Source organism: Stigmatopora nigra, chromosome 1 (assembly GCF_051989575.1).
Source record: "Stigmatopora nigra isolate UIUO_SnigA chromosome 1, RoL_Snig_1.1, whole genome shotgun sequence".
NCBI classification, from domain to species: Eukaryota; Metazoa; Chordata; class Actinopteri; order Syngnathiformes; family Syngnathidae; genus Stigmatopora; species Stigmatopora nigra.
The window spans coordinates 7283179-7309179 of record NC_135508.1 but is presented as its reverse complement, the minus strand read 5'-3'; the positions used below and the strand labels follow the sequence as shown (position 1 = coordinate 7309179).

At 37.6% G+C, this 26001-nt stretch overlaps 5 protein-coding genes across 5 annotated transcripts; 2 read left to right on the top strand and 3 right to left on the bottom strand.

Annotated features, from left to right (window-relative positions):
* Nucleotides 1-9: 9 nt before the first annotated feature.
* LOC144204511 (anosmin-1-like) lies at nucleotides 10-7774 on the bottom strand. The gene is made up of 14 exons (XM_077728552.1): nucleotides 7728-7774; nucleotides 7471-7612; nucleotides 5082-5215; nucleotides 4061-4184; nucleotides 3764-3986; nucleotides 3511-3695; nucleotides 3299-3428; nucleotides 2719-2924; nucleotides 2516-2642; nucleotides 2322-2429; nucleotides 1703-1791; nucleotides 1407-1578; nucleotides 880-1088; nucleotides 10-772 (listed from the first exon to the last, which is right to left on the bottom strand). The coding sequence occupies exons 1-14, from the start codon at nucleotides 7772-7774 to the stop codon at nucleotides 617-619; spliced, it is 2052 nt and encodes a 683-aa protein (XP_077584678.1). The 3' UTR covers nucleotides 10-616.
* Nucleotides 7775-9092: 1318 nt separating this feature from the next.
* Nucleotides 9093-12343, bottom strand: LOC144202825 (uncharacterized). The gene is made up of 4 exons (XM_077725868.1): nucleotides 12199-12343; nucleotides 10666-10728; nucleotides 10397-10519; nucleotides 9093-9785 (listed from the first exon to the last, which is right to left on the bottom strand). Exons 2-4 carry the CDS (start codon nucleotides 10712-10714, stop codon nucleotides 9685-9687), a joined length of 273 nt encoding a protein of 90 aa, XP_077581994.1. The 5' UTR covers nucleotides 10715-10728; nucleotides 12199-12343; the 3' UTR covers nucleotides 9093-9684.
* A 994-nt stretch (nucleotides 12344-13337) lies between these two features.
* Nucleotides 13338-22191, top strand: arhgap1 (Rho GTPase activating protein 1). The gene is made up of 13 exons (XM_077713717.1): nucleotides 13338-13455; nucleotides 15733-15917; nucleotides 16497-16595; nucleotides 16694-16781; nucleotides 17649-17780; nucleotides 18234-18320; nucleotides 18409-18507; nucleotides 18597-18704; nucleotides 18804-18880; nucleotides 18957-19034; nucleotides 19352-19480; nucleotides 19555-19658; nucleotides 20687-22191. Exons 2-13 carry the CDS (start codon nucleotides 15794-15796, stop codon nucleotides 20852-20854), a joined length of 1293 nt encoding a protein of 430 aa, XP_077569843.1. The 5' UTR covers nucleotides 13338-13455; nucleotides 15733-15793; the 3' UTR covers nucleotides 20855-22191.
* On the bottom strand, nucleotides 20986-24732 carry LOC144194544 (uncharacterized). The gene has a single exon (XM_077713683.1). The coding sequence runs from the start codon at nucleotides 23986-23988 to the stop codon at nucleotides 22474-22476; it is 1515 nt and encodes a 504-aa protein (XP_077569809.1). The 5' UTR covers nucleotides 23989-24732; the 3' UTR covers nucleotides 20986-22473.
* Nucleotides 24320-25896, top strand: arl6ip6 (ADP-ribosylation factor-like 6 interacting protein 6). The gene is made up of 4 exons (XM_077713729.1): nucleotides 24320-25160; nucleotides 25341-25394; nucleotides 25501-25630; nucleotides 25702-25896. The coding sequence occupies exons 1-4, from the start codon at nucleotides 24998-25000 to the stop codon at nucleotides 25793-25795; spliced, it is 441 nt and encodes a 146-aa protein (XP_077569855.1). The 5' UTR covers nucleotides 24320-24997; the 3' UTR covers nucleotides 25796-25896.
* The last annotated feature ends 105 nt before the right edge of the window (nucleotides 25897-26001 follow it).

Here is a 26001-nt window from a genome sequence, read left to right as displayed (position 1 = left end):
GTGAAACAAGCCGTAGGGCAAGATAACAAGGTAATATAACAACTCCAAAAATAGCCATCACTACACATGGTAGGGGATTTATTTTTGTTCTATTAATAGCCTACAATAGCTTTCCGGAAAGTTAAGCAGGCTGAGATTATAGTATGTAACACAATTAATATTACAGACTTTATGTACACAATTTACACTGGAATGAGCTAACTGTACTATTTTACAATCGTTTTCTAAATATACTCTTAACTTGGAATAAACATCCAAACCATTTGAATCAGGAGGACTGGAGGCCCTCAGTTCAAATGGACAAACTCAAACTTAAATTAACATCATTTATCGTCAATGGCACTGAAAGAGTTAAGTAAGAGTTAAGTCTATGACAATAAAAGCAAACGATAGTTGTTTGTTTGCATGCACTGTTTTCAACATGATACAGCACGTAAATAAATAAGTATCAAATATGGAACACCCTATGGAAAAACTGGTTTCTGTATTTGAATTTTTTTCCGAGGTATTTACTATGGGAGCTTAGTCCTACTTTTTAATCTGGTAAATTTAGTTGAATGATAGGGCTTTCGGGTCAGTGCCTAATTGTAGGAATGTTCCCAATATTGCTTGTTCATCAATCATTTTTTATATGCCTTAACAAATGTTGAAAAGCTGGAGTTTGGAAAGTTCTGCTGATGGCTGGTCCTTCACCATCTGCAGTAATACCCTGAACCAGCAACCTGTAGACACTGGCCAGATGTAGGTCCGAAACAGCCAGATTGTTGACATCCTGTGATTGGAAACAAACGAAAAAGGATAAATTAATTGCTAGCTATGCTCAATCAAGCAGAAAGTCCTCCAATGAAATAAGAAATGTGCTTGAATTCTTGTACTAACCGGGTTTAAAATGTGGGTTTGGTAAAGGTTGCTATTATTGAGTGGGCTGATTGACGTAACCTCCACAAGGGTCACCCGGTAGCCGGTTAATTGACGCTGAGATGAGCCAGCAGATGTCTCCCAATTGAAAATGGCAGTCAGGTTACCGCCACGAACCACGAAGGCAACTGTCAGGTTGGTTGGCTTGACCAAAGCCTTGTGAGGGCTTACTGAAAGAACACATTTGTGTTAGAATGAACTTTCGGTGTGCCATTCATTACGCTTTCAAGGTAGAGGTTCTCAAACTGAGACACAGTACGCCCCCCTGGGTTAAGTGAGCAGTAGCTTGAGCGTTTGGATGGAGAATGTGCACCCCCTTGTGGAGTCACCTAGTGGAAGTGAGGTTCCTTGGATAACAAATCCCAAAGAAACAGCAAGAAGATTGGATAGATGGGCAAGATTTGCTCTACTTAAGGCTGCCCGTGACCCAAAATTTTGGAGAACCCTTAGAAAAACATCACAAGTTTGGTAAAGGAAGGTTGTCTTACAGGCTCCTCTATTACAGCCTATTGGTGTGGAACTCTTGGCTTGAATGGCAGAGCAAGAAGGTGTCGTGAAGCAGATGGTCCTAGCCGGAGGCCGGGTTGTCCAGCTGACAGGTTGCAGTAAGACTTTGTACTTACACGAGAAGAGCAAACCTTGCAAGCTTGTGAAGGTCTCCTTGAATCAAGCCAGCACACATAAGACATTGTTACTACTCTTGTTCGTGCATTTTCAAGGGATAAATGTTCATTTTCAAGACTGGACAGGCTAAAACATAATTTTTTAAAAACTTTTATACCACCTTTGTACTGCTCTTCTCTCTGTGTATGTTTTGTTTGTGCTCGCAATACTCCGGTAGCCATTGGATTCTGTAGTATTCAACTGAAGGGTCTACAGTACACAAAGAAAGTTAGGCATGAAGCAGAGTTTGTTCTGGATGTAGTGGAAAGAGAATTATAACATAGTACATGAATAAAATATATCTAAACAGATAGCTGTCCCAGTGACGCTAGGGGGGTCCTGGGTTCAAGTCCAGGTCGGTCCACCTGTGTGGAGTTTGCATGTTCTCCCTAGGCCTGCGTGGGTTTCCTCCGGGTACTCCGGTTTCCTCCCACAGTCTAAAAACATGCATTTAAGGCTGATTGGACACTCAATTGCCCTTAGATATGGGTGTTAGTGTGCATGGTTGTGCGTATCCATGTGCCTTGTGATTGGCTGGCCACCGATTCAGGCCTTTGGCCCGGAGAAAGCTGAGATTGGCTCCAGCACTCTCCGTGACCTTAATGAGGATAAAGCAGTTCCGAAAATGAGACGAGATGAGCAAGACAGATCATCAATCTTCCTGTTATTGTCACCGTTTGAATATTATTTAACACATTTCAGTGATTTTTAGCTTATTACAGTGTTAGAACATTACAGACCAGTGCTTCTCTGCCAGTAAACATGAACTTGAAGTTGGCCATTTTGATAGAATGGTGTCCCCACGTACAAGTTGTCGGCTACAGGCGATTTTGGCGAGGCAGTGGTGTCTGTAAATCAAATCAAATAGTGTTAGGTACTCTTGGAAAGTGCTGCATCAGCTTGAGTTTCACCAGTTGTGACATACTGTACAGACTGAGCTGTGTGCTGAAGTGTACAATGGCCCGAGGTCCTTTTAGCTGGGTTTCTTTCCAGTAGGACACAGCCTGAACTTCCACACTATAGGTACGACCAGTCCGCATGCCATCCAGCACCACCCGCCTCTGTATAGAAATGGTACACATGAATGTGACATTATTTTTACATTTTCAGAACAAAGCTGGGCCTAGCGACCCTTACCTCTCGCACTAGCTTCCTCCTTTTAGTCAGGGGGGTAACATGTGGTTGACCGATAGCAGTCCAAGTCCAGCGGACCTTGTAGTGATCCACTGGGACATCGAGGTCTTCAAGCATGTGCCACTGTAGTTTGACCCGCACCGTTTGGCTTGAAGCAAATGTTATGTTGGTCACGCTGAGCTCAGTTGGTGCAGGAGGGCGATCGGGCTCTAAGGATGTAGATGTTCTGTCAATTTAAAGACCTTATGAAGTCGTGAGCGGACGTTTGGTCGCCGGTCTTTTGGCCGCCGGTCTTTTGGTCCCTTTTGGTCGCCGGTCTTTTGGTCGCCGGTCAAATGTACTTTGATATTAAACAGTACTTAGATATTAAACTCTCTCTCTCTTGGAAATTAAACTATCTCTCTTAGAGATTAAACTCTCATGAATATAATTTTGAGAGCTGTTTTCAACAGTAAACTCTCTGTCAACATTTGACCGGCGCCAAAAGACCGCCGACCAAAATACCGCCGACTAAAAGACCGGCGACCAAACGTCCGAGCACCTATGAAGTGGATTTTTCGGAGACATTCATAAAATTGCTGACCTCTACTGGAACACATGGGTCTACTAGGGGTGGTAAAACCTCTGGTTCCATGGCTATTGACAGCTGCAACTCTAAATTGGTACCAGCGGCCTGGTCTGATGTTGTACAATCGTGTTCTATGCTCTGTGGTCTACAAAGAGACAGGATATTTGTTACATTAAGTTGACATCACATGAAGAAGAGTGTGTCTTTTCAAAAAATAGCTCTCTAACCTGTGCAACAACATCCCAGGAAGTGGCAGCATCACCATTGGGTTGAATGCCAAAGTTCCACCTTGTCTGCAAGATGTAGACTACGGACTCAGAGGAGCTATTTAATCTAGACGACCAGCGCACTTCTAGATTGCCAGGAGCCACCTCCTCAAAGTCTAGCTTCTTCCTCGGTTTTAGTGGAACTTCTGGGACATAAATATGATCACCATCAAGTTAATAAGACATGTTGTTGATATTTTGATATGTCATTTACCCTTGTAAATGTCTTGTGGATACTGGCATGTATGACCACAGTTGTTAGAGCAGCATTTCTTCTGAGCAGGGCATTCTGTGTCGTGATCACAGCTGTCGATACAGGCGGCCGCAAAGCCACTGGCAAGAGTCGGAAGGGGACAGTCACCTTGTTTCACCTCTAAAATTGTTTGAAGAAACTCACAGCTGGCCACACATTCCCAGTGGTTTATGGGAAACAATTCCTGAACACATTGATAGCAAGTACAAGCATGTCACTACTAGGTCAAGTGCACCTCAAAAACAATTGCATTATTACCTTACAGAGATCTTTGCAATTACTCTTCCGTTTTGTGGACCAGGAATCTTTACAAGGATCCACGCACTGTGAAAGGGGATGTATAGAGATTATATACAGTGTAAAAGTGTGGCCCGGTGGGGTCCTGGGTTCAAATCCAGGTCACGTCCACCAGGGGGGAGTTCGCATGTCCTCCGCGGGCCTGTGTAGGTTTCCTCCGGGTACTCCGGTTTCGTCCCACATTACAAAATATGCATGGCAGGCTGATTGGACACTATTTTAACTGTAATCAGTATTTTTTTTTCTTTATGCCTGGCCAAACGTTTACATTTTACTGTCAAAGTAAGATTTCTACCGAGTAAATTGGGGTGTGTTTGATAATTATTATGCTATAAGGAACCATTTACCAAGTTAAGGGTTTTTAAGTTTCTATTTTTTTCAGTCAACATGTGTTGCACCCTTCTTTTGGTGCATTAAATATTTACTAAATTATGTTTTCCCACGCTAATATCAGAGGGACTACTACCTTTTTGACAAACTTAAGTTCAGATAATTTTAAAATTCATCTGCATTAAATCATTTACACCTGTTTTTTTTTTTAATAATGTCATTAGGTGTAACATGAATTTAACGCGTGTGATAAAAATTAAGGTTAATCACATTGGTATTTGTTTCATAAACAAACACTGAGGTTTTCTTCAAACTGCATAATCTTTAGAATATTATTGAACTTTTTTTTAAATTCAATTTGCCTCTTTTCCGTCAAATAATTAGGCTTCATATGCAACTGCAGCGTGTATTAATGTTTGTCATGGTTATACTTAAGGAGTATCTTTTTTTTAGGTGATAGCCTATTTGGTGTAAAATATTTGCACAGCACTGAACTATGTAAACTCACAACTGATTTTATTATTTGTTAGTGCAATAGTTGGCCGACTTTGTGCACATCAAGTAAAACGCTGGCCACTTGACAACGCAGCGCTTGGGCTGCCATCTCTTATCTTCCCTTGCGGGCCTCTAAAGTAAATGACTTCACTAATACAGAGTGACGTTGCCACTTCCTGTGCTGTCCTTGGCTCTGCAAATCCAGCCATTACTTCCTTTTCTACCCCATTTCAAGATGAAATCAATCACTTTCTTTTCGCTTTCCCATGAGTAAAGGGAGAAACTTTTTGGCTCATTTTAAGGAAAGCTATTTCGTGACATTTTTCCATTCAAGCGAGGAGAATAGATGTCTTCATTCGTTCCGTTAAGGCAAATTGCACATTAGCCTGAGAGAGGATGCACGACTGATGTTTTTGGCATAAATCAATTACTGGAAAGGAATGAATTTGAAATATGTTTGAGTCAATCATTGAGACCGTTTTTTAATAAAATGAAAAAGACAATTTGCAGGGTATAATATTAATCACTCACATGGCACAGAAAATTTTAATAAAAATACATTTATATTTTAAATATGTAGGTTTAAATATATGCATTAATATGAGAATATAAATATATTTTATGAAAAGTGGGGCTATGAGGCCCAAAGAATTTATAAAGCACACATGAATGACAATGTTTATTTTCGCACTGGATTGTAAAGCACACTCAATTTTATGGCAAAATATAGTATTTTAAATGATCTGTATAATTTTAAAAATATGATGATATTTTGAGATGGTTGAAAAGGAATATGGTATAAAAATGACCAACCTTTGCACACTCTTTATGACCACGACACCATGGTAGTGTTCCATTGTTCTGAAATTGGATTTAAAAAAGAGAATTAGAAATGTAAAATGAAATATTTTGACGGTCACTATGTTGTTACTTTAATCATTTAGAATATGTGTCAAAGTGGCGGCCCGGGGGCCAAATCTGGCCCGCTGCATCTTTTGTGTGGCCCGAGAAAGTGAATCAGTGCTGACTTTCTGTTTTAGGATCAAATTAAAATGAAGTGTATAGATGTATATTACATTTCCTGATTTTCTCCCTGTTATATCAATAATTGTAATCTTTTAATCCATTTTTTCTGTGTTTTTAGTTCAAAAATTATGTTGTAAAATCTAAAAATATATTTTAAAAAAGCTAAAATAAACATTGTTTTAGATCTATAAAGAAATGGAATATTCAGGGTTTTTAATACAGTTCTTTTAATCCCTTTATAAAAAAAAAAATCTAAATATTATATCGAAAATGGTCCGGCTCACATGAAATCGAGTTGACGTTAACACGGCCCGCAAACCAACCCGAGTCTGACACCCTTGATTTAGAATAAAGTCAAGTGTGCGTGATGCTCTACAGAATTAGTGTGAATGTGATTTTTTATATATATTCTCACCATTGTGCAATGATAGGAAAATCTAAACCTTTTTGTAGTAAAATGTGATCAGTTCTTCAGTTAAAGTAGCCAAATGAACACTTTACATAAATTGAGTTGTGTGTTAGCTAAATGTCAGTAAAATTTGGGGAAAAATTAGGATGTATAAGAAAGACATTATTACTCATTAAGCATCTATTTGTCAAATTATAACCTCTAATTATATTTGTACTTGAAAAAGAAAGCATATTTCTTCACATGAACTGGTACTTAGTAACAAAAATCTTAGTTTTTTCTGAATAGTCTTGAATTAATGCTAGTAATCTAGATTTAAATAGTATTTTAATTAGTTTGTTTCATTGCATTTTGTCGCAAAAAAATGAAGCAATTCATCTGGCAATGTGTAAATATTAAGACAGAGATCTCAAACCAACGCTAGGGTCCAGGTGCCACTTTCAGTTCACGGGAAAGCATTCTGTAGCACCCTACTTGACATCTAATTGAAGTGTTTGTGTAGCTAATATGACATATCCCTGAGAGTTTTTTAATCATTATTTTTTATCACTTCTAATACAAGCAAGCATAGGCGGCTTAGTCACAGTCATTTGATTGAAAGGTAATTTTAAAGTGACACCAAATGAATGTAAAATGTATCCTGTCAACCAGTCATTTATTTTTTCACAGTCAATTGAAATATTTGAATACTTGAAATCTATCCAGATTAATGTATACATCCATTGCCTAACCAGTTTGAGCTTCTCATGATTCCAAATCAATTTTAATTTTAAAAAGAATCAATAAATCACTCTAAAAAGTGTTAATATTTGGCCTTTGAGCTCAACCAACTGTTTTTCATACTCTTATATTAAAATTTTAAGAGCATAATTAGCTTCTAAAGCTCCTTAAAATAAACAGTATATAGGTAAAATATCGCTCAGGTTCAGGGAGGAGATTATGATTAATAAAAGACAAAATATATATACAAATCCACTGAATTGAGTTTTGACACCATTAAAACAATACATTGAATCAATAGATGTTACCAAATAAAGCCGTTTTTTTAACCATTGGGCTGAACATGAGAACATTAATAGTAGTAACTTAGAGTAAGTACGTAAAAGTTTACCTGCCGGCTTGCCGCGCTGTGCAAACTTAAGCAACGGGACATGCATCGAGCCCTCGGGAAACGTTGCAACCACAAAGCTCCATCCTTGCCATTGTTATCATCCTCATTATTAAAGCCTTGGAAACGTTTTTTGGTGCAGACACTAGAGATAAAGAAGAGTAGGAGCAGACCAAAGCTCTGTGAAATGCGCATCATCATGGAAGGCTGCATTCTTGTCCTGTTTGTGTGAGAGCAGTGAGAGAGATGTTTGCTCAAACTTCTGTTCAAGCAAATCATTTATAGCTGGGGGAGGAGCACCATACATGTAGGAGGTGTGAACAATTTACAAAGAGATGTTGATTCCATTTGCCTATTTGGATTGGATTCACAGCCTCATGTGGAGCTGGAATTTGTTGGAATTTCTCTAATGAATACAGTGTGTTCATTTTCCTGATTTTGGAGCAAAGTTAAAGTTTTTGGATGCTTTGATGGGCCATATAGTACAAAGTATTATAAAACACCCAAACCTGAAGTGTAAATTGTACTCAGAGTTGGGAAAGTTGGACAGATTGACAGATCGTCATTCCAAATTGTCCTTGCCATCCCAGAAATCCCAAAGAATGTTGTTATACCCCAACAATTTTTCAAGGAGAAATTCCCCAATATTCATTCAGATACTAGAACATTGGTTAGAAATATTGTAGTCACAGGCAGGTCAACCAGTTATTAAATTCAAGGCTTCACTTACTTCTCTTTCCCGGTCTCGCAGGGGGTGCTGGAGCCTATCCCTACTAACTAACTATGGCGACACCTGGAATTGGTGGCCAGCCAATCACAGGGCACGATGAGACGGACAACCATTCACGCTTACACTCATACCTAAGGGAAATTTAGATTGGTCAAGCAGCCTACAATTAATGTTTTTGGGATGTGGGAGGAAGCATGACCGGACGTTTGGTCGCCGGTCTTTTGGTTGCCGGTCAAATGTACATAGATATTAAACAGTACTTAGATGTTAAACAGTACTTAGATATTAAACAGTACTTAGATATTAAACAGTATTTAGATATTAAACAGTACTTAGATATTAAACAGTACTTTGATATTAAACAGTAATTAGATATTAAACAGTACTTAGATATTAAACAGTACTTTGATATTAAACAGTACTTTGATATTAAACAGTACTTAGATATTAAACAGTACTTAGATATTAAACTCTCTCTCATGAATATAATTTTGAGAGCTGGCTTCAACAGTAAACTCTCTGTCACCATTTGACCGGAGACCAAAAGACCGGCGACCAAATGTCCGAGCACCGGGAGGAAGCCGTAATATCCGGAGAAAACCCACACAAGCCTGGGGAGAAGATGCAAACTCAACACAGTGAAGACCAATCTAGTATCGAACCCATAACCCTAGAACTGTGAGGCCGAGGCGCTCACAACTCCTCACTGAACTGCCCAGCATAAACTAATAGTACTACAAAAATGGTTATACTTTTCAATACAGTACATACTGTAAGAATTGGTGTAATTCCATCGTTCGATGTGGGGTCTTTTTTCCTCCAGATCAGGAAGAGAGCCATAAACAATTGATATTTTCAAACATTATTCCTTGAGAGCCATACTCCGAATATAAAGTACATGAAAATGTGAGCATTTATTATTCATTTCAACACTTTGAAAGTAAAAAAAAGTTTGAATTCTTTTGAAAACATTATTTCACTGTTGCTAATCAATGAGTATCAATGAGAGAATTCATGCAGAAGAGTCTAATGAATCAAAAATATGATTTAAAAAGGCACTTGAGATAGTTTCGGCACCACAGTGCTGGCGTGACGCTCCCATTGGTGCATATTTTACCACATAGGTTCGCGGGGAGCCATATACACCCATCAAAAGAGCCACATATGGCTCCCGAGCCATAGGAAGCCCGAGTCAATGAGGTGGTAAAACATGCAATTTGGTTCTTCTCATATGGTTTATTTTCTTAATCACAATCTAGTTATTTAATTTACCGAGTGCAATTGATTTTGCTAGAGGGTGCTGATCATTCACAACAAAGAACCAATATCCGATGTGCATTTTTCCTACTTAAGTGAGTTGAGCCTAATGATAACTCATTTTAACGTTCCGAAATCAAGCGATGCAAATCCGTCCATTTACTTCTCATTTGCTTTTATTTGTGTGTAACAAGTAAAAGGCCAAAAGTAAAGTTTTTCGTAGACCCTCCTCAGTTGCAGAGGTCAGTGCTGCAGCAATTGGCGAATGCGCCAGGTGTTTTGATGTAGCCCTGACAGACAGCCATGTTCATGCACTGACGGAAGGACTGACCTGCAATGAATTAAAAAAAAAACAACAGATTATGATCTCTATGAAATATTAAATGAGACTTGTTGTGACAATATGTTTTTTGCAATTGTGCCAAATCAGCATAAGTACCTCTAAATGTTGAGGGACAACATGAAATAATACACATATTTAGGGCAACTGTGTCAAAGTGGCGGCCCGGGGGCCAAATCTGGCCCGCCGCATCATTTTATGTGGGCCGGCAAAATAAATCATGAGTGCCGACTTTCTGTTTTAGGATCAAATTCAAATGAAGAGTATAGATGTATATTAAATTTCCTGATTTTACCCCTTTTAAATGAATAATTGTCATTTTTTAATCCATTTTTTCTGTGTTTTTAGTTCAAAAAATAATTTTGTAAAATCTGAAAATATATATAAAAAAAAATAAAATAAACATTGTTTTAACTCTATAAAAATTGAATAGTCAGGGATTTTAATCCATTTTTAAAAAAGAATAGAAATATTATATTTAAAATGATCCGGCCCATGTTGACTCTTGATTTAGGGTGATATGTCAATAACAGTGCACGTGCAATTTTTTGGCAAAAAAAAAGTTTTTAGTTGTTGTTTTTTTAATTGAAAACAGAATTTACTTAAAGCTCCTTGAAGTATAACTGCACCACAGGCATCGCTGCGTCCGGAACACATTTGAATGCTGGTTGGGTTACACAGCTCGCTTCCCTTTGAGAAGCAATAGTTGCACTTCAATGCTGTGGCTAGAAAATGGAAACAAACAAAAAAAGAAAGGAAATGCGATGAACAAGTATTGTCAAATATTTCTTTGCCTCATACATTTGAGTTGACTTGAATTTTGCATAATGGCAATTCATATAGTATTGATCACCCGTTCGAAAACTCTTACCTTGACAGAAAGCGAACAAGACCAGAAGAGCACAAATTGTAGCTCTCATTTTTTCTCTTGGCACTGTAAATTTAAAATAAGTTAGTATTTTCAAATATTGGTTCCTTATAAACAAACTATATTTTTTTTAACATCAGACACAAAATGTTGATTTTTTTTCAACACAAAATCTGTTCATTTCTGATTTTAGAAATGGATTTTTTTTTAATTTCAGAATGCATTTTGTCCTACATTTTTTTTTATCCAATTCATATTAATTACAAAAATAAAATAGGGAAATCAAGGCGAACAAAGTTGTATGGAAATTTTGCCCCCCCAAAAAACATAAGTCCATCAAAAGTTATAAACATTTAAATGCTATAATTTCAAAATGTATGTAATTTGGAAAGTCTTATTTAATTGTCTCTATGTCCTCAAAGCTTGTGAATAGCAGTTACGATATATTTTCTCTCAGTAGTATCACCCAATGGCCGCAACAGTTCAATAGAAACGTTTTGTCACTCTTAAAAAAGATGTGCCAAGTTCCAGTTTGGATTCTAAACGCAAGAGAAAATGTTGACTCAGTCGTTTTGTTAAGTTTAAACTGTTGTGAAACTTAGAGCTAGATTTGCAATCTTGCAAGAAAATCACAGTAATGATTGCCAAAGATTGAAAATCATGGGGGGTATATTAAATACATTTTTTTATTTAAAAATTGTGAGCTAAAGGCTCTAATGTAGCCTTTTTTGCAAATTGATGTAGGTATCAAATCCAAAAGGAGAGCAAATTTCCCAAAAAATAACATCCATCAATTTGAACATGATATATCATGTACCGTATTTTCACAACTATAAGGGGCACCGCATTATAAGGCGCACCCTCAATGAATGACATTTTTTCCATATATAAGGCACACTGTTATTATAAGGCGCACTGTCTGTTTTGGACAAAATTTAAGCCTTTTAAGTGCGCCTTATAGTCGTGAAAATACGGTAATTGCTATTGACTTCCAGGTATGAAGCACTCACTCCACAGTCACCTCTAGAGCCAGCCATTGTTGATGTTTTGGATTTTTTTTGTATAAAATCTTGCAGTGGGGGAGGAGCTATATGATGGAAGATTTTGTAAACTAAGATGGCATCTGCATATTTAACAGTATTGTTTCAGTTCGGGCGTTTGTGTAATTTTAATATCCGACAGTGGTGTTTTTTTGTTTTTGGTTTTCTGTTTTTTCCATATATAAGGCGCACTGGATTATAAGGCGCAGTCTATTTAGGAGAAAATTTAAGACTTTAAAGTGTGCCCTATAGTCGTGAAAATACGGTAGTTGTAGTCTTTTCAATTAAATATAGAATGAAAGAATATAGAAGTTAGAGTATTGATTTATCATTTACATTTTGCAAGATGTCCTAATTTTGTTTGTACTTCTCCATTAAAATTTGCTTACATTGGTCCTCACCAGCAATTACTACATAAAAAAAACTGTATACAGCATAAAATATAGGATAAAAGTTAAGACTAGGGTAAATTGGTGGAATAGTGTAAATATATTACCCCACTTAGATAGTTTAGAAAGCTGGTTCCAGGTACTTCTGCTATGATGGCTGGTTCCAGTTACTTCTGCTATGATGGCTGGTTTCTGCTATTGGTTTTATGGGCCTCACCACCATTTACATACATTACTCAATCACAGGAAACCTGTCAACTAACTGTTTATTCAGCAATGCAGAAAAAGTGGAATTTACTCAAATGTGACTTCCCCATAATTTCAGGCAATGACATGTTTTTTGTCACCTCGATATTCTAAGACTGTAATTTGGGACTTTAGAAATATAATCAGCAAGTTATCGTTCAAAAGTCCCACTTTTATCATGTACTGGTCCTCTCATATATCAAGTTTTACTCAATTTTATGTGCTAATTCCGAATTAAAGCCTTTCATTTAAAGAGAAATCACATTTGATGAGATGACATTTGAAAGTGATGTGTAAAAAATACTGCTACTTGCTCGTTTTGTTTTATCTTTATTTTCTTTTTATAATTGATATTCTCCCCCAGCGGCCCGGATCAGGAAAAAAATATTAAAAAAACAATCCTAAAAATAAATTAATTTGGAAAAACAAAGAAGAAAAATCCAATTCAAATAAGAAACCCCAAATAATACATTATTTGAGTTTTCCAAAATAATTAATTTTCAAAAACAACCCAGAAAAAAATATTAATTTTAAAAACAAAGAAGAAAAAAATTAATTAAAAAAACAACTCTAGAAAATGAATTAATTTGAAAAGTGTAATCCCCCCCCCCCTAAATCAATATAAAACATCCCCAAAAATACATTAATTTTAAAAGCGGTCAGGACTTTTTAACATTATTTTTTAGATTAATGCAATAAAATTCCATAATATTATATGTTTATGGCGTCACTAGTTATGCATGGTGACTGGCTGTCCACTTATTCAAGGTGTCCCCCACCAGATGCCCATAGTTTGGCTCCAGCACCCCACGTAACCTTTTTGAGGATAAGTAGTCTGGAAATTGAATGAATGTTTTTTAGAGATTAAATATTTTATTTTTTTATTTTTGTTCATTCAATACAAATGCATGGTAAATCATATCGTACTTGTTCTAATTTGGACAAAAATGTGGTCGCGTCCATAATTATAATTGTGCTTCGATTTTTGAAAAAAAAATGAAGCTTTTGGAAGCGGAAGCATTTATTTTGAAACGGTAAAAGCGGAAAAGGTGTAACACCGCTTGTATATGTTGTGATCGTAGTGCTTCGAGAAAAAAAATCATCACAACGATCCCCAGGTGAATAAAAAATTACCGTATTATTACTACTATTCTTTTATTTATTTTTTAAATCAACGTAATGAAATGGCATTTGCCTTGTTTCACTGTTGATTGCGATCTCTGCAATGGATACATTACTGCGACGATCAAATTGTACTTTTACTGATTGCCAACGCGAAGAAAACGTGATTAGGAATGACATGACGTGTTTTTAAGACGTGTGTACATATTTGATTTTTAGCAGGTGTGGTTGCATCTTGAGGATGTCCGGCATTCTAATGTGTTTACAAGCTAGGGCTGCTAAGGTTAGCTTCATTAGCCTCTGGTCGTTAACGTCATTTTAGTGTAGAAATGTGAGTCAGACATGCTGACCTCTAAGCCACTAATTTCCCCAAAAATAATGTCGACTCCTGTATTTTTTATTCATTTGGGCAATAAACGCATGAAGTTCCGTGTCTCAAAATTGAGACACAAGTCAGCATCTTTTTTTAAATTATTATTATTTTTGTCATAAATGCGTTTTGTAAGATTGTCAAGTTACAGTCAGAATCAACAGCACTGTGATGTAATCACATTTTTCTCAGAGGTTCAGGTTGACTTCCACTTGTGTGGAATTTGCATTCATGTTAGGATTGTTGAAAAAAAAAAGTAAATCGTATGTCTCATTTTCTGAACCGATTTATTCTAAGTAGAGTCACGGGGGTTGCTGGAGCTCATCCCAGCTGACTTCGGGCCAGAGGCGGGGGACACCCTGAATTGGTGGCCAGCCAATCACAGGGCTCAAGGAGACAAACAACCATTCATGCTCACACTCATACCTAGGGGCAATTTAGAGTGTTCAATCAGCCTAAAATGCATGTTTTTAGAATGTGGGAGTACCCGGAGGAAACCCACGTAGGCCCGGGGAGAACATGCAAACTCCACACAGGTGGACCGACCTGGATTTGAACCCAGGTCCCCCACCGTGAGGCCGACGCGCTGGCCACTCAGCTGCCAGGCTGCCCAAAAATGTAAAAAAAATGTTGTAGCTACCAATCTAGGGTATACCTCCAGGAATTTTCTGTAACTCAGTAAGATCCTAATGAGGATAAGCAGCATACAACATGAATGTCTACAAGTAATATGAGTCCAAATAACGTGCGCTATACTTGACTGCAACCAAGCAGAGATGCTGCTCACTCTAAATGACTTGAAGCTATAAAGGGCATTGTTGTTCTGGGAAATCGCATCAGCAATTCTCACATCCTATTAAAAATCATTCTTTGCTCATTTTCAATGAGTGCTTACTACCAGCTTTCACCCCCATTTAAACTGGCTGTGTATGAATAAAAAGAAACATGACTCGCTACTACAGTTTAAAAAAATAAAATGCTCCATTTGCTCTGGACTGTGAAATAACAGTAGTAATCTTGCACTATCTGCATCCTCTTCTGTGATGTGTGTTTGTACCATATACGTACATGAATGCGTCTATGTGGTTGGTCGGCAATAGTGACATGGCCTATGCCTGTTGGTTAGTAACGGCGTTTATTTAAAGCAATGCGTCAACTCGCATAATGCCACACTACAGGATGAGAACGCTTTGTTAATGGGCGGTGGGAAATGTCCATGTGTGTGTGTGTTGACTTAGTGCAGCGGGAACTGAATGTGATTAGAGCAGATAGCTGCAGTGACATTGGAATTTGAAGTGCCATATTTTTAGTCGCATATAAGTCGTATTTGTAGCTAAAAAGAATGATGAAAGTTACCGCTTATATGCGCACAAGAGTTGCTATATTCTTTTTCACCAGGAGATGTCGGCAAAGTAACATTTAGTATTTGTTAGTTATTTTCTGTTTTGCAGTAAGAAAACAACCATTACTAGATGAATTAATAACTTGTGATATTGACCCTAATAATGTGTTTTTGATTCATATAGTATTTCAGAAATACCACACGTGAGGAATTTTCTTAAAATTTTCCCTTCAAAGTAACACATTTGTACTCCCTATTAAAACCATGAAAATGGAGGTGAAAATTATTAATCAGGGGGTGGCTTATATGTGAGAAATTGTAAAATTCCACGATTTTAAGGCAATTTTTATTTTCATATGCGAGTAAATATGGTATATTTTGCTCCCATCGACCACTTAAAGGAGAAGTTGAAGAAATAATGATTAAATGTGAAGAGCAAATTTAAAGATTTTCAAAAAAAAGCAGAACACAATGAATGATTGTAGGATTTGAACCTGTTACATCTGCATTTACATTGACTGTCACATCTGGCTTCTAAATCACCCAAGTTGTCTCTTTCAGGCCTTCCATCCAGCGCTCTGTTGTTTGAGTGGTCGCGTACCACGCCGTCCTACAGTGTGCAATGTCTTCGGAGCTGCTAGTGGATTTAAGCGAGGACTCGACGACGGCACAATTGGGGCACCTGAAGCTGGCCACCTTAGAGGATCAGCAGTGGCCGGCAGATGATTCCACTCTCAGCAAGTCGGGTGAGTGAGGCAAAGTTAAAGTGGAAATAATAAAATGTGTGTATAGAAAGGCAGGCGCAGTAGTGTGTTGAGATATCAGTGATGTGGAAAACTTCTAGTTTTTTTTTTTTCAAGATACACGTCGCCATTAAACTGCTCTTTTGATACATAACAATACTAAAAAAAACGATTGAAGATGCTCCTTTTATTAACAATAATTAGCAATGAATTAATGTTTGCAAACTTGTGTGGCTCCAGTTTTTTTAACTAGCTCTACAATGTCTTTTGTGTCTTTTGTTTGTCTGCTTTGCTACTGCAACCAAGAAATTTCCCAAATGTGGGATGGAATAAAGTTCTAATCTAATATTAACTTCAAATTGTGACATTAAAACACCAGAACAGAGCAATAACCGGTATTGGATGAAACCCAAACAATAACAACTATATTTAAAACCATAGCTGGATATATTTTAGTACTATATTTGACCATATTATATATATATATATATATTTAATTCAATTTAACTTTGCCAAAAACCCATGAATGTATGCTAAAGTGTGCTGAGTGTATTCTAATAGTATTGATGTGTTTTTAATCAGAGACTGACCTCTCTCAGCGTTTCGATGCCAGTTCTCCCCACCTGCCTTGGGACCATCCATTCTATGACATCGCACGACATCAAATTATCGAAGTTGCCGGTCAGTGAGCTATTTGGTCACTTTTCTCATTCGGCGCTCATCTTTAGCAAGCCGAATTTTCCCAACTGTATTGCTTTTTTGTTGTTGTTGTTTTGTAGGCGACGACAACTTTGGCAGAAAAGTGATCGTCTTTAACGCCTGCAGAATGCCTGCTCAGCATCAGCTAGATCATCACAAACTGCTGATGTAAGTCGATCCATTGTGCATCTAAATTGCATGGCCTTTAATCCCTTTGGGGATAGAATTACTCCTTTGCTCACTGCTCTTGGTATAATAAGTTGTAGACTGAGTTTATTTGATAGTTTGTGTGTGTACCTGCCAATCAAATCAAAGGCAGAACGTGTATAATTTGCAAGTCAAAATAGGGCCAGAACTCATTTATTTTCTTGGTGACTTCATTGCAGAAGTTGAAGGAAATCACATGATGCATGTGAAAGTCTTGTCTAAATGTTATGATATCAATTCAGACAAGCGATATTCAGTGGTGGACCAGTTTGAGGTCGAGTCTTGTGGTCTAAAATGCCAAGTTTTTTTCTAGAATAGAAGAAAAGGCCGTTGTCTGGTACAAAGAGTTTTATTTCTTTTACAAAGCCATCATGAGTTCCACAGATATTTGGTGAATATGCGTATCATGTGACCAACAAAACAATGATCTGGAACATTGAAATTCTTTGGCCTTTTTTTAAACTAAGGATCAATTTTCACTGACAAAAAAGCAACAATAGATGTACAGTAATTCCTCCCCACTTCACGGATTCACCACACCAAGACTTGGATTCTTCAAATCTTTAGAAAATGTTTATAGTGTAGGACCAATAATGTAAACATAAAATGGGAAGGCGAAAGGCAATTAGACAATTGGACATTATTTCTACATTCAAGAGTTATATAATAGTACAGAAATGATTTTAAAAGTCCAAATGACATTAAATAGACACCATAAAAAACACAGTCCCTACATCACTGTCATTCACCTATTCCGGCAAATCTTAGAACCTATTAACCGCGACAAACGAGGGATCACTGTATTTAGAATTTGTGGGTCCGTTGCAGGTACCTGAAAGGAACCTTGGACCAGTATGTGGAAAGTGACTACACCTTAATCTACTTTCATCACGGGCTGACCAGCGAAAACAAGCCGTCACTCAGCTGGCTTCGGGATGCTTACAGGGAGTTTGACAGGAAGTGAGTTGGTGTGCAAGCACATGCGACATCAGTTTTGACCAATGTTCCCTCTAATTTTTCGTTGGTCTGGGCAGAAAGACAACCTCCCTGAGCACACTGAATACCAGTGTGAGCGACATCATCATTGCTGGCTATGGGCACACCAGTATCACACCTGCCATAAGCATGTTCCCTCTAATTTTTCATGTAAAACATGCTGTAAAACACAAAAAAAACATAAGAGTGGACAGAGATACTGCCACTGGCTGCCGCGTAAACGGCGCTATCATGGGGAAAAGGGTATAAAAAAAAGATGAAAAAAACTTTGGATTTTATTTACTGCACGCCATATAATTGCTGCTGCGCAGAGAAGACAATCTTAGAGGGAACATTGGTCCTGACTCCCTGATGTTACTTGAGTCACGCTTCTTGGGCTGGTTATTTTATCGTGGGGGTTCTTTTTCCCCATGCCAGGTATAAGAAGAATATCAAAGCCTTGTACATTGTCCATCCAACCATGTTCATAAAGACCTTGCTGATCCTTTTCAAGCCCATCATCAGGTATTGTGTTGCTTCAGCCGTAAAGCATTGACTTATAGGTAATTATTATTTTTATCTCATTTTTTTCTCTTGTGTTTTTGGGGTAAAGCTTTAAGTTTGGAAGGAAAATCAACTATGTGAGCTATTTGAGTGAACTGGAGGACGTAGTTAAGTGTGAGCAGCTCATTATTCCAGCCCGTGTTAAAGAGTAAGAACTTTTTTGGTCATGTAGCCAACACAGTTTGGTTGTTCACATTTCCGCCAAAAAAATAACTTCGTGTGTGTGTGTGTGTGTAGCTATGACGACAAGTTACGGGCCTCCCTGAAACCAACCGCCCAACCTCCAATGTCACCACCTCGCAGTCCACCTCTCCCCAACCAAGTCTTTGGGGTCCCACTTGACCTGCAAGTGACATTTTTTTTAAAATTTCATATCAATCACTTCGTCTCTCCATTGTCAGAGGAATTCTAATGAAGTGCAATGTGTGTCTGCGGCAATGTCAGGTTACGAAAGACCAGTCCAGATGGAGATGCTGTTCCGGTGGTAATGAGGGACACAATAAGTTTCCTATCAGAGCAAGGTGACTTGCTCCCAAAAGATAATTACTACTTTTCTTGGGGTTATTTAGGTTCAAACTAAAGTTTTGTTTTTGGCAGGTCTGGAAATTGAGGGGATTTTCCGGCGTTCTGCCAATGTGACTTTGGTGAAGGAGGTTCAGCTTCGATATAATTCCGGTAATATTGATGAACATTTTGCATCTATTTATTAGAAATGTAGTGTGGTTATTAATAATCAATCATGAGTTAACATTGGTTGTTTTTGTTTAAAAAAAAGACTGATTTGGAACTTAAAAATCTCAACTATTGTTTGCCTTATAATGTTTTTCACTGTTTTAAAAGTCACCATCATAGCAAATGGACATATACATACATTAAGTTATTGAGTTACAAAACATGGGTGTATCTATTTTTCTACTTTGTATCTGTCTCGTGAAACACATTTTTTATAACTTAACAAAAAAAAAATTGCATTTTCATTTTTGTTTTTTTAGGCCAAGTTGTAAACTTCCGAGAGATGGAAGACGTCCACTTGGCGGCAGTCATTTTGAAGACGTTTTTGAGAGAACTTCCAGAGCCACTGCTCACTTACCACCTCTACAATGACATCGTCAATTTTGCTTGTGAGTGTACAATGCACTTTCAGAAATGTTGGTGGATGATGTTGTTACTAACTGTTGGGTTTGTTTTGTTCCAGCTGTGGCCAGTGACAATCAGGTGACTGCCATTAAGACGCTGCTGGAGTCATTGCCAGAGGAGAACTACGCCACCCTTAGATATTTAATCACTTTTCTGGCACAGGTAAATTTTCACGGCTTACTTTTGTTCCTCTTCCAGCCGGCTTTTCATGCAGCAAACATTCACTTTATGGGCAAAAGTCCTTTTTTTGCGTTTTATGCAAGATGTTTTTTTTATGAATTTCATTCATAGACGTTGTAATAAATTATTTATAGCGTTTTATCTGTTTATTTTCTCTATTTTGAAGTAGATTACTGTATTGGCATTCTCTTGAGTCTTAACGTCGCGGCGCACGCAAGGGCGCCATGTTGTTGTTGTGACGTCATCGTGTTTTTATGCGCATATAAGCCGTACCCTCAATTCAGTCTTCATTTTATTTGTCTGACAAAAACGGCTTATATGCGAGTAAATATGGTGGTAAGTATGATCCAATATCAAATCAGCCACTTAGACAGATTCAGCCTATTTAAGTTTCAAAACGAGCTGTCAAATTGCAGTTTTTTTGCAAGTCGTGTTTTTATGCGCATATAAGCCGTACCCTCAATTCAGTCTTCATTTTATTTTTATAACAAAAGCGGCTTATATGCAAGTAAATATGGTCGTAATTATGGTCTGACATCAAATCAGCCCTTCTTGGAGAAAATGATTGAAATCGTTAAGATTCAAAATGAGCTGTCAAATTGCAGGTTTTTTGCAAGTCGTGTTTTTATGCGCATAAAAGCCGTACCCTCAATTCAGTCTTCATTTTATTTTGTCTGACAAAAGCGTCTTATATGCGAATAAATATGGTAGTAGCTATGATCTAATATCAAATCAGCCATTCTTGGAGAAAATGATCGAAATGATTATCTTTGAATAGATTCAGCCTTTTTAAAGATGCAAAACGAGCTTTTGAGACGCTTGAAAAGTGGTTCTCAAAGCACATTTTCATGGAAATTAGCACAGCCATTTCAATCTAGCCTTCCTATTTGAAATCACAAAAGTCGCATATGTCCTGTGCAACCGTGAAAAATAAATCCAACTGTTCCTGGGACCTATTTCTTTTTGAATTGTGCTATACAAACACATTTTCCCTGTCTTCCTTTGAACAGGTTACAGCAAAAAGTGACGTGAATAAGATGACTAACAGCAACCTGGCTGTGGTATTTGGGCCAAACCTGCTCTGGGGGCGGGACAACGCCATGTCACTCAGCGCCATTGGTCCAATCAATAACTTCACCCGATGCCTGTTGGACCAGCAGCACTTGATCTTTGTCTAAACGTGTTCTACTGTTGTTTAAATCGCCATTCAACATTGTGTAGTCACCTAGCGCTTATAGCCACAGTCTAAAATGCACACTGAAAAAAATAAAACATCTTCTGGATGATTTGAAATGTATTTATCATCACCCAGCATTCCAATTGGGCATGTGACAGTGTGGTTAGCGCTCACTTTTAAGACCATGAAACAACAAAAAATGCTAAATTTAAGACAAAATATTGAGAAAAATATTCCAGCCAAAATTGCAGAAGTGCAATTTTAGTGTTGGAATTTAATGTTGTTGATATTTGCCGTTTCTGTCATGCAAAAAAAAAAAAAAGAAATCCCAATGAAGAAAAACAAGTGGTTTTCGTGAAAACCCTCAGGTTTATTTTAAATAATGGTACCAAATGTTGTGGACAATCTTGCTGTGTAAAACTACTAAACGTAAAAAATAGATGTACTATTATATTCAACTCCAACCATCTGTGCTTTTTTTTTTTTGGATTTGTCGCCCCATGCATGTGTCTTAATTGAGTTTTGTGCTTGATGTGTGGGTTCTGTTTGTAACTTTTCATGTTTTTTTCGATGTGTGCCATTAAGAATGCTGTCATATTTGGATTATATTCATCCTTTGGTCTTCCAGGGATGAAAATCCTCATTAAAAAAAGATAGCTGAAGCCTTTAAGTTAAATTTTGGATGAAAAATGTGTTTTCTTTGCTGTCTTCAAGGAGGAAATCTCCCTTCAAAATATCTGTGTCCCTTTAGTATAGTAATTTAAACACTACAATGAACTTTAAATGTTCTAAAAGCCTGTTAAATGTTTAAAATGAACTGTGTAAACATCTTGAGACCCAATAGAATTTGTGATTTGTGTTACCAATGATGTAATGTTACATGTAATTGTTGCTATTCGATATATAAATATATATTGTACAATTTGTAAGAGAACAAGATGGTGTTTGTAAAGGACACAAAATCCAAATGTTTATTTTTGTGAGTGACTTAAACGCATTCTAAAACAAAATATGCCTGAGGCCAACATTACATTAACCTGGAATCAACGAACATGGGTTCTAATGAGTTAAGAACCTTAAACAAGTGCCATTGAAGTTCCACACTTGCTGAACAATGACATTGGTGTCTCATTTAGTGATCTTTGTACTGTAATTAGTTGTCCTGGTGACAGTTGTAGTTGGAGAAATGAGCATATTTCCAGGCTGATTTATTCCGAAGATTATTTTCTCAATTTTATTTTTCATCCTTTTGATATTTAGTCCTTGTGATGATGATGATGATGAAATAATGTAATATTGTGACCGGAATAATAAAAGAAATCTGATTCAATATGTGAAGTTTGCGTGTTTAAAAGTGATTTTTTTATCATTAATGATGATGTATTGAAGAAAAAATATGAATTAAGGAATGACCTGGAATACTACCTTGAATTCTGAAATGAATTTATGGCAGGAAAAATAGAAAATAAACTCACTTTGAACCATGTTGTGCTTCATAGAGTTAACAGGGAACAAAATCCATTCCATTCCCTAAAATCAAATGCCAACTTAAAGAAGCCGTTCCGACTCAAAAAGTTTTCTGGACTTGAACAAATTGTCGTCTCCTCTCGAGGACACCACTCACGTCCAAGTTTGCTCACTTTTTTTCCGGCCCAGTTGGAAAAGCACAGATTTACTGATGCCTTGAGAACGGAAAGACGGAGCTTCACGTTTAGCCACACGGAGTGGTCCAAGAGGGTCCGAGTAACAAGGCGGCGAGATGGGATAAGGCGGTGCCACCAGTTCATCCTCCAATTTCTCCTTGGCGGAAATAGGCGGCAAATGAGTATCCTCCGAGTCTGCCTTGGCGGCCTTCTTGCGTGGTTGCTTAACGTCAACGGCCGGGACGATGGGTTCCTTAGGCTTTTTGGTGGTTTTAGCTTTGTCCGCGTTGAGTCGAGGTAGGAGGACACAAGCGCCATCTCCGGCGTGCACCACGTCGTCCCAGATCTCGTCTTCGAAGGTTTTGGCTTTTTTCTCGGTGGCGTGAGCCTTTTTAGCCGCTTTGGGGCGAGCGCTTACTTTGTAACGTATCATGACGCGCTTAGGACGGAGGTCTTTAGGCTCACTTTTAGGGGTTTTCTGTTTGGTTTCTTGGGTTCTTTGCTGAGATCTTTTTAAGCGTTTGTCCTCTCTTTCTCTCTGGATTCGTTTTTCTTCTTCTTGTAGCCGGCGCCGGTAGAAACCGGCTTGGAGTTTTTTGAGGAGATCCTTGGGGATGTTGTCAATTTTTCCCATGAGGGCGAAAACTTGTTCCTCTACACGCTTCATTTTCTTTAGAGGGTTTAGGAAATGAGTGGAGGTGGAACAGGAGCGATAGACTTTTGTCACTTTGACGGTTAGCGAATCCAGTTCCGTTTCCAGTTCGACATTCCGGTTCTCTTTGTAAAGTTTGACCATTTGAGAAATTTTCAAGGAAGTTTTGGTTTCTTCGGCAATTTTAGCTTTGACGCTACTGATCTCCGTTCGTAAGTTTTCCAGATCTTGCTCGTTCTTCTTCTTGGTATTTTCAAATTTCTGCTGTTGTCCAAGGAGAGCGTAGTTATTCTTAACCGCATAAGGAAGCAAGAACTGGTTTTGCTCTCTCAGGTTTTCCATACGCTCCAGGATTTGATCGTGGTCCGGTAGAACTTGCTTATTTTCCTCTTTATCCGAGGCGGCTAATTTGAAAATGCTACGTTTGTAGCGCTCGAACTTACTCAGCGTGTCTTCGATCTCTGGAATTTCCTTCTTCATTTCTCCGATTTGCTCGTTCAGTTTCTCGATTTCGGCGTGTTTCATTAGTTTGAACCGGTTCATTTTGGTAAATCGGACTCCTTCCTCAAACAATTTCTTGTCTGCCATCTCCCGGAAGTTCTCGTTAATTAATTTCTGTCGATTGAGGACCAGTTCTAGACCTTTCACCTTCTTCTCCTGGACGGCTATGGCCTCCATCAACTTGAGGTTAGCTAACCTCTTGATTGTCATGGCTTCAGCGCGTTGGGCCTTCTTTTGTTCCAGATAGCGATCATAGTTTTCTGGTTCCCCCAACGAATTAAAAGTCTGATTACAGCTGGATGGCGTCTGGCAATTATATATATGATATTTCTTCCGCATTGTGCCAATTGCAAGTCACTCATCAGAAAAAATATTAACAAATCCAACCGTCCGGTCCAAAGTTTACGTAATGGTTGTAAATAAGCCAATAGCATTAGTTTCCAAAGCGCCTTTGACTGAAAGGAGACTCGTGACATCGTCCAGCACGACGTTCCGATCCTTGAAACGATAAATGAGTCGTAGCTATGTTCTTTCTAAAAGGTGACATCACACAAACACTGCTTGATGACATCACAAAAATTGTAATATGATTATTGGGGTGCTGCAGTGATTATGATGATGACCATCATGTACAGTAGTATTTAGAAGTGACTATCTAACTGGTAATCCACTTCAATTTTGTTTTTGCATCAGGATTCAAATCCATTTTACATACATTTTGTATTTAGATTACTGTTCTCAATAGGATATTTTGAAGTTTCTGTACACCTGACATTTAAAAATTGTTACAATTAGGCTACTTCCTGGAAATAATTGGTCTTTTTTTACATTTTTCTCCTCTATTAAATATCAGTGACATGTGAATCTGTAATTTTTCATAATCTTAAACAAGAATGGATCAGAAATATTATAATTCCTTACATTCACCCCACATTGTGTCTCTTTTTAGGTTTTCATTGGCAAAGGCTTAACCAGTTTCTTTATTATTGTAATATTTGGGTATGCAATAAAAAATAATGTATTTTTAAACATGCAGCATTGGGTATTTCTTCATTATTATAAGTTGTGGATGTATAAGAAAAAATACAATACATACGTATATTTAAAAATGCAGTGTATTGCGTGGCCATCAGTTAAAAAAATGGAAAATAAAACAGTGGTAATGCCAATGAAAACCACAAGGGGCAGTAAAGCGCCAGACGTTGTCTAATCTACTGATAAAGAAGAATATAGTCGCATTTGTTTGCGGAAGTTGTAGTGAAAAGCATGAAGGCACTTTGAATCAGAAGTTTTGTGTCTGTAACTTACTAAAAAAAATCAGCAATTAGAACTTTAAATAAACAGGAAAATGGATCATATATCACGTAGTGCAGCAGTCGTACGCGGAGGCTCTGTTAAACATCGAAGCGGCTACAAAACGTGGACCCTAGTAGTCATGTCCATAGTTGTTTCTGCCCTGGTTGTTGTTGGTGTTGGGCTTGTATGTGCACTTGTGGATCCTGTACTACAAGGTAAAACTATTTTTGTTCGCTAACTTTGCTTTGTAGCAATTTGTGGTCACAGAAAACAATGTAGTAAGAGGTGAGGCATGAAAGATGACACTGGGTCTGTGTGCATCCCATATGAATGAATTAATTGTATTGTCAATGTGTGTGGTGTAAAATTACTATTAAAGTTGTTGTTGTTTTCAGAACTACGGACAGGTGGAGTGAAAGAAGAGAATGGGACAGAAGCAAAGATGCTGGGTATTGTCATTCTAAGCTATTTTCTCACATATTTTTTGAACAGCGGTTATATAAAACTTAGGTGCTAGACACCCTCAGTTCAGCAACAAAATGTCTTTTCTTGTAGGTTTCTGGAGTATTTTGGTTCTCTCAGTATTCGCTGGAGTCAGTTGTTGTTCTTTCTCATTGATTCTGACCTACCTCAACTCCTACAAACCAGGCATAGCGCCACCAACAATCTTTTCACTACTATACAGGTAAAAATCAATCTTTACATAATTTTAAAGAAAATGTCAAACATACCTGACTTGTATTTTTTTCATTTCAGAAACAAAAATAACCCAGATTTGTTACTAAATTACACTGTTGCTGTTCTTAATGGTTTTATGGCGACACTTGCAGTCATTTGGAACTTGACATGACCGTCAAATGTCAAATCAAGAAATAGATCATATACTTGCATTGTGTGTAAAACATTTGTGGGTTTTTGTTTGTTTTCTAATAAATCAAATATTTTGTTGAATTATTCTTTCAATCAATTCAGGTTGCTAATACCTATACTTACCTGGAATAACCCTTGTGAGGATAACCAACACAAGAGATGAATGAATATTCATCCTCTCATCCA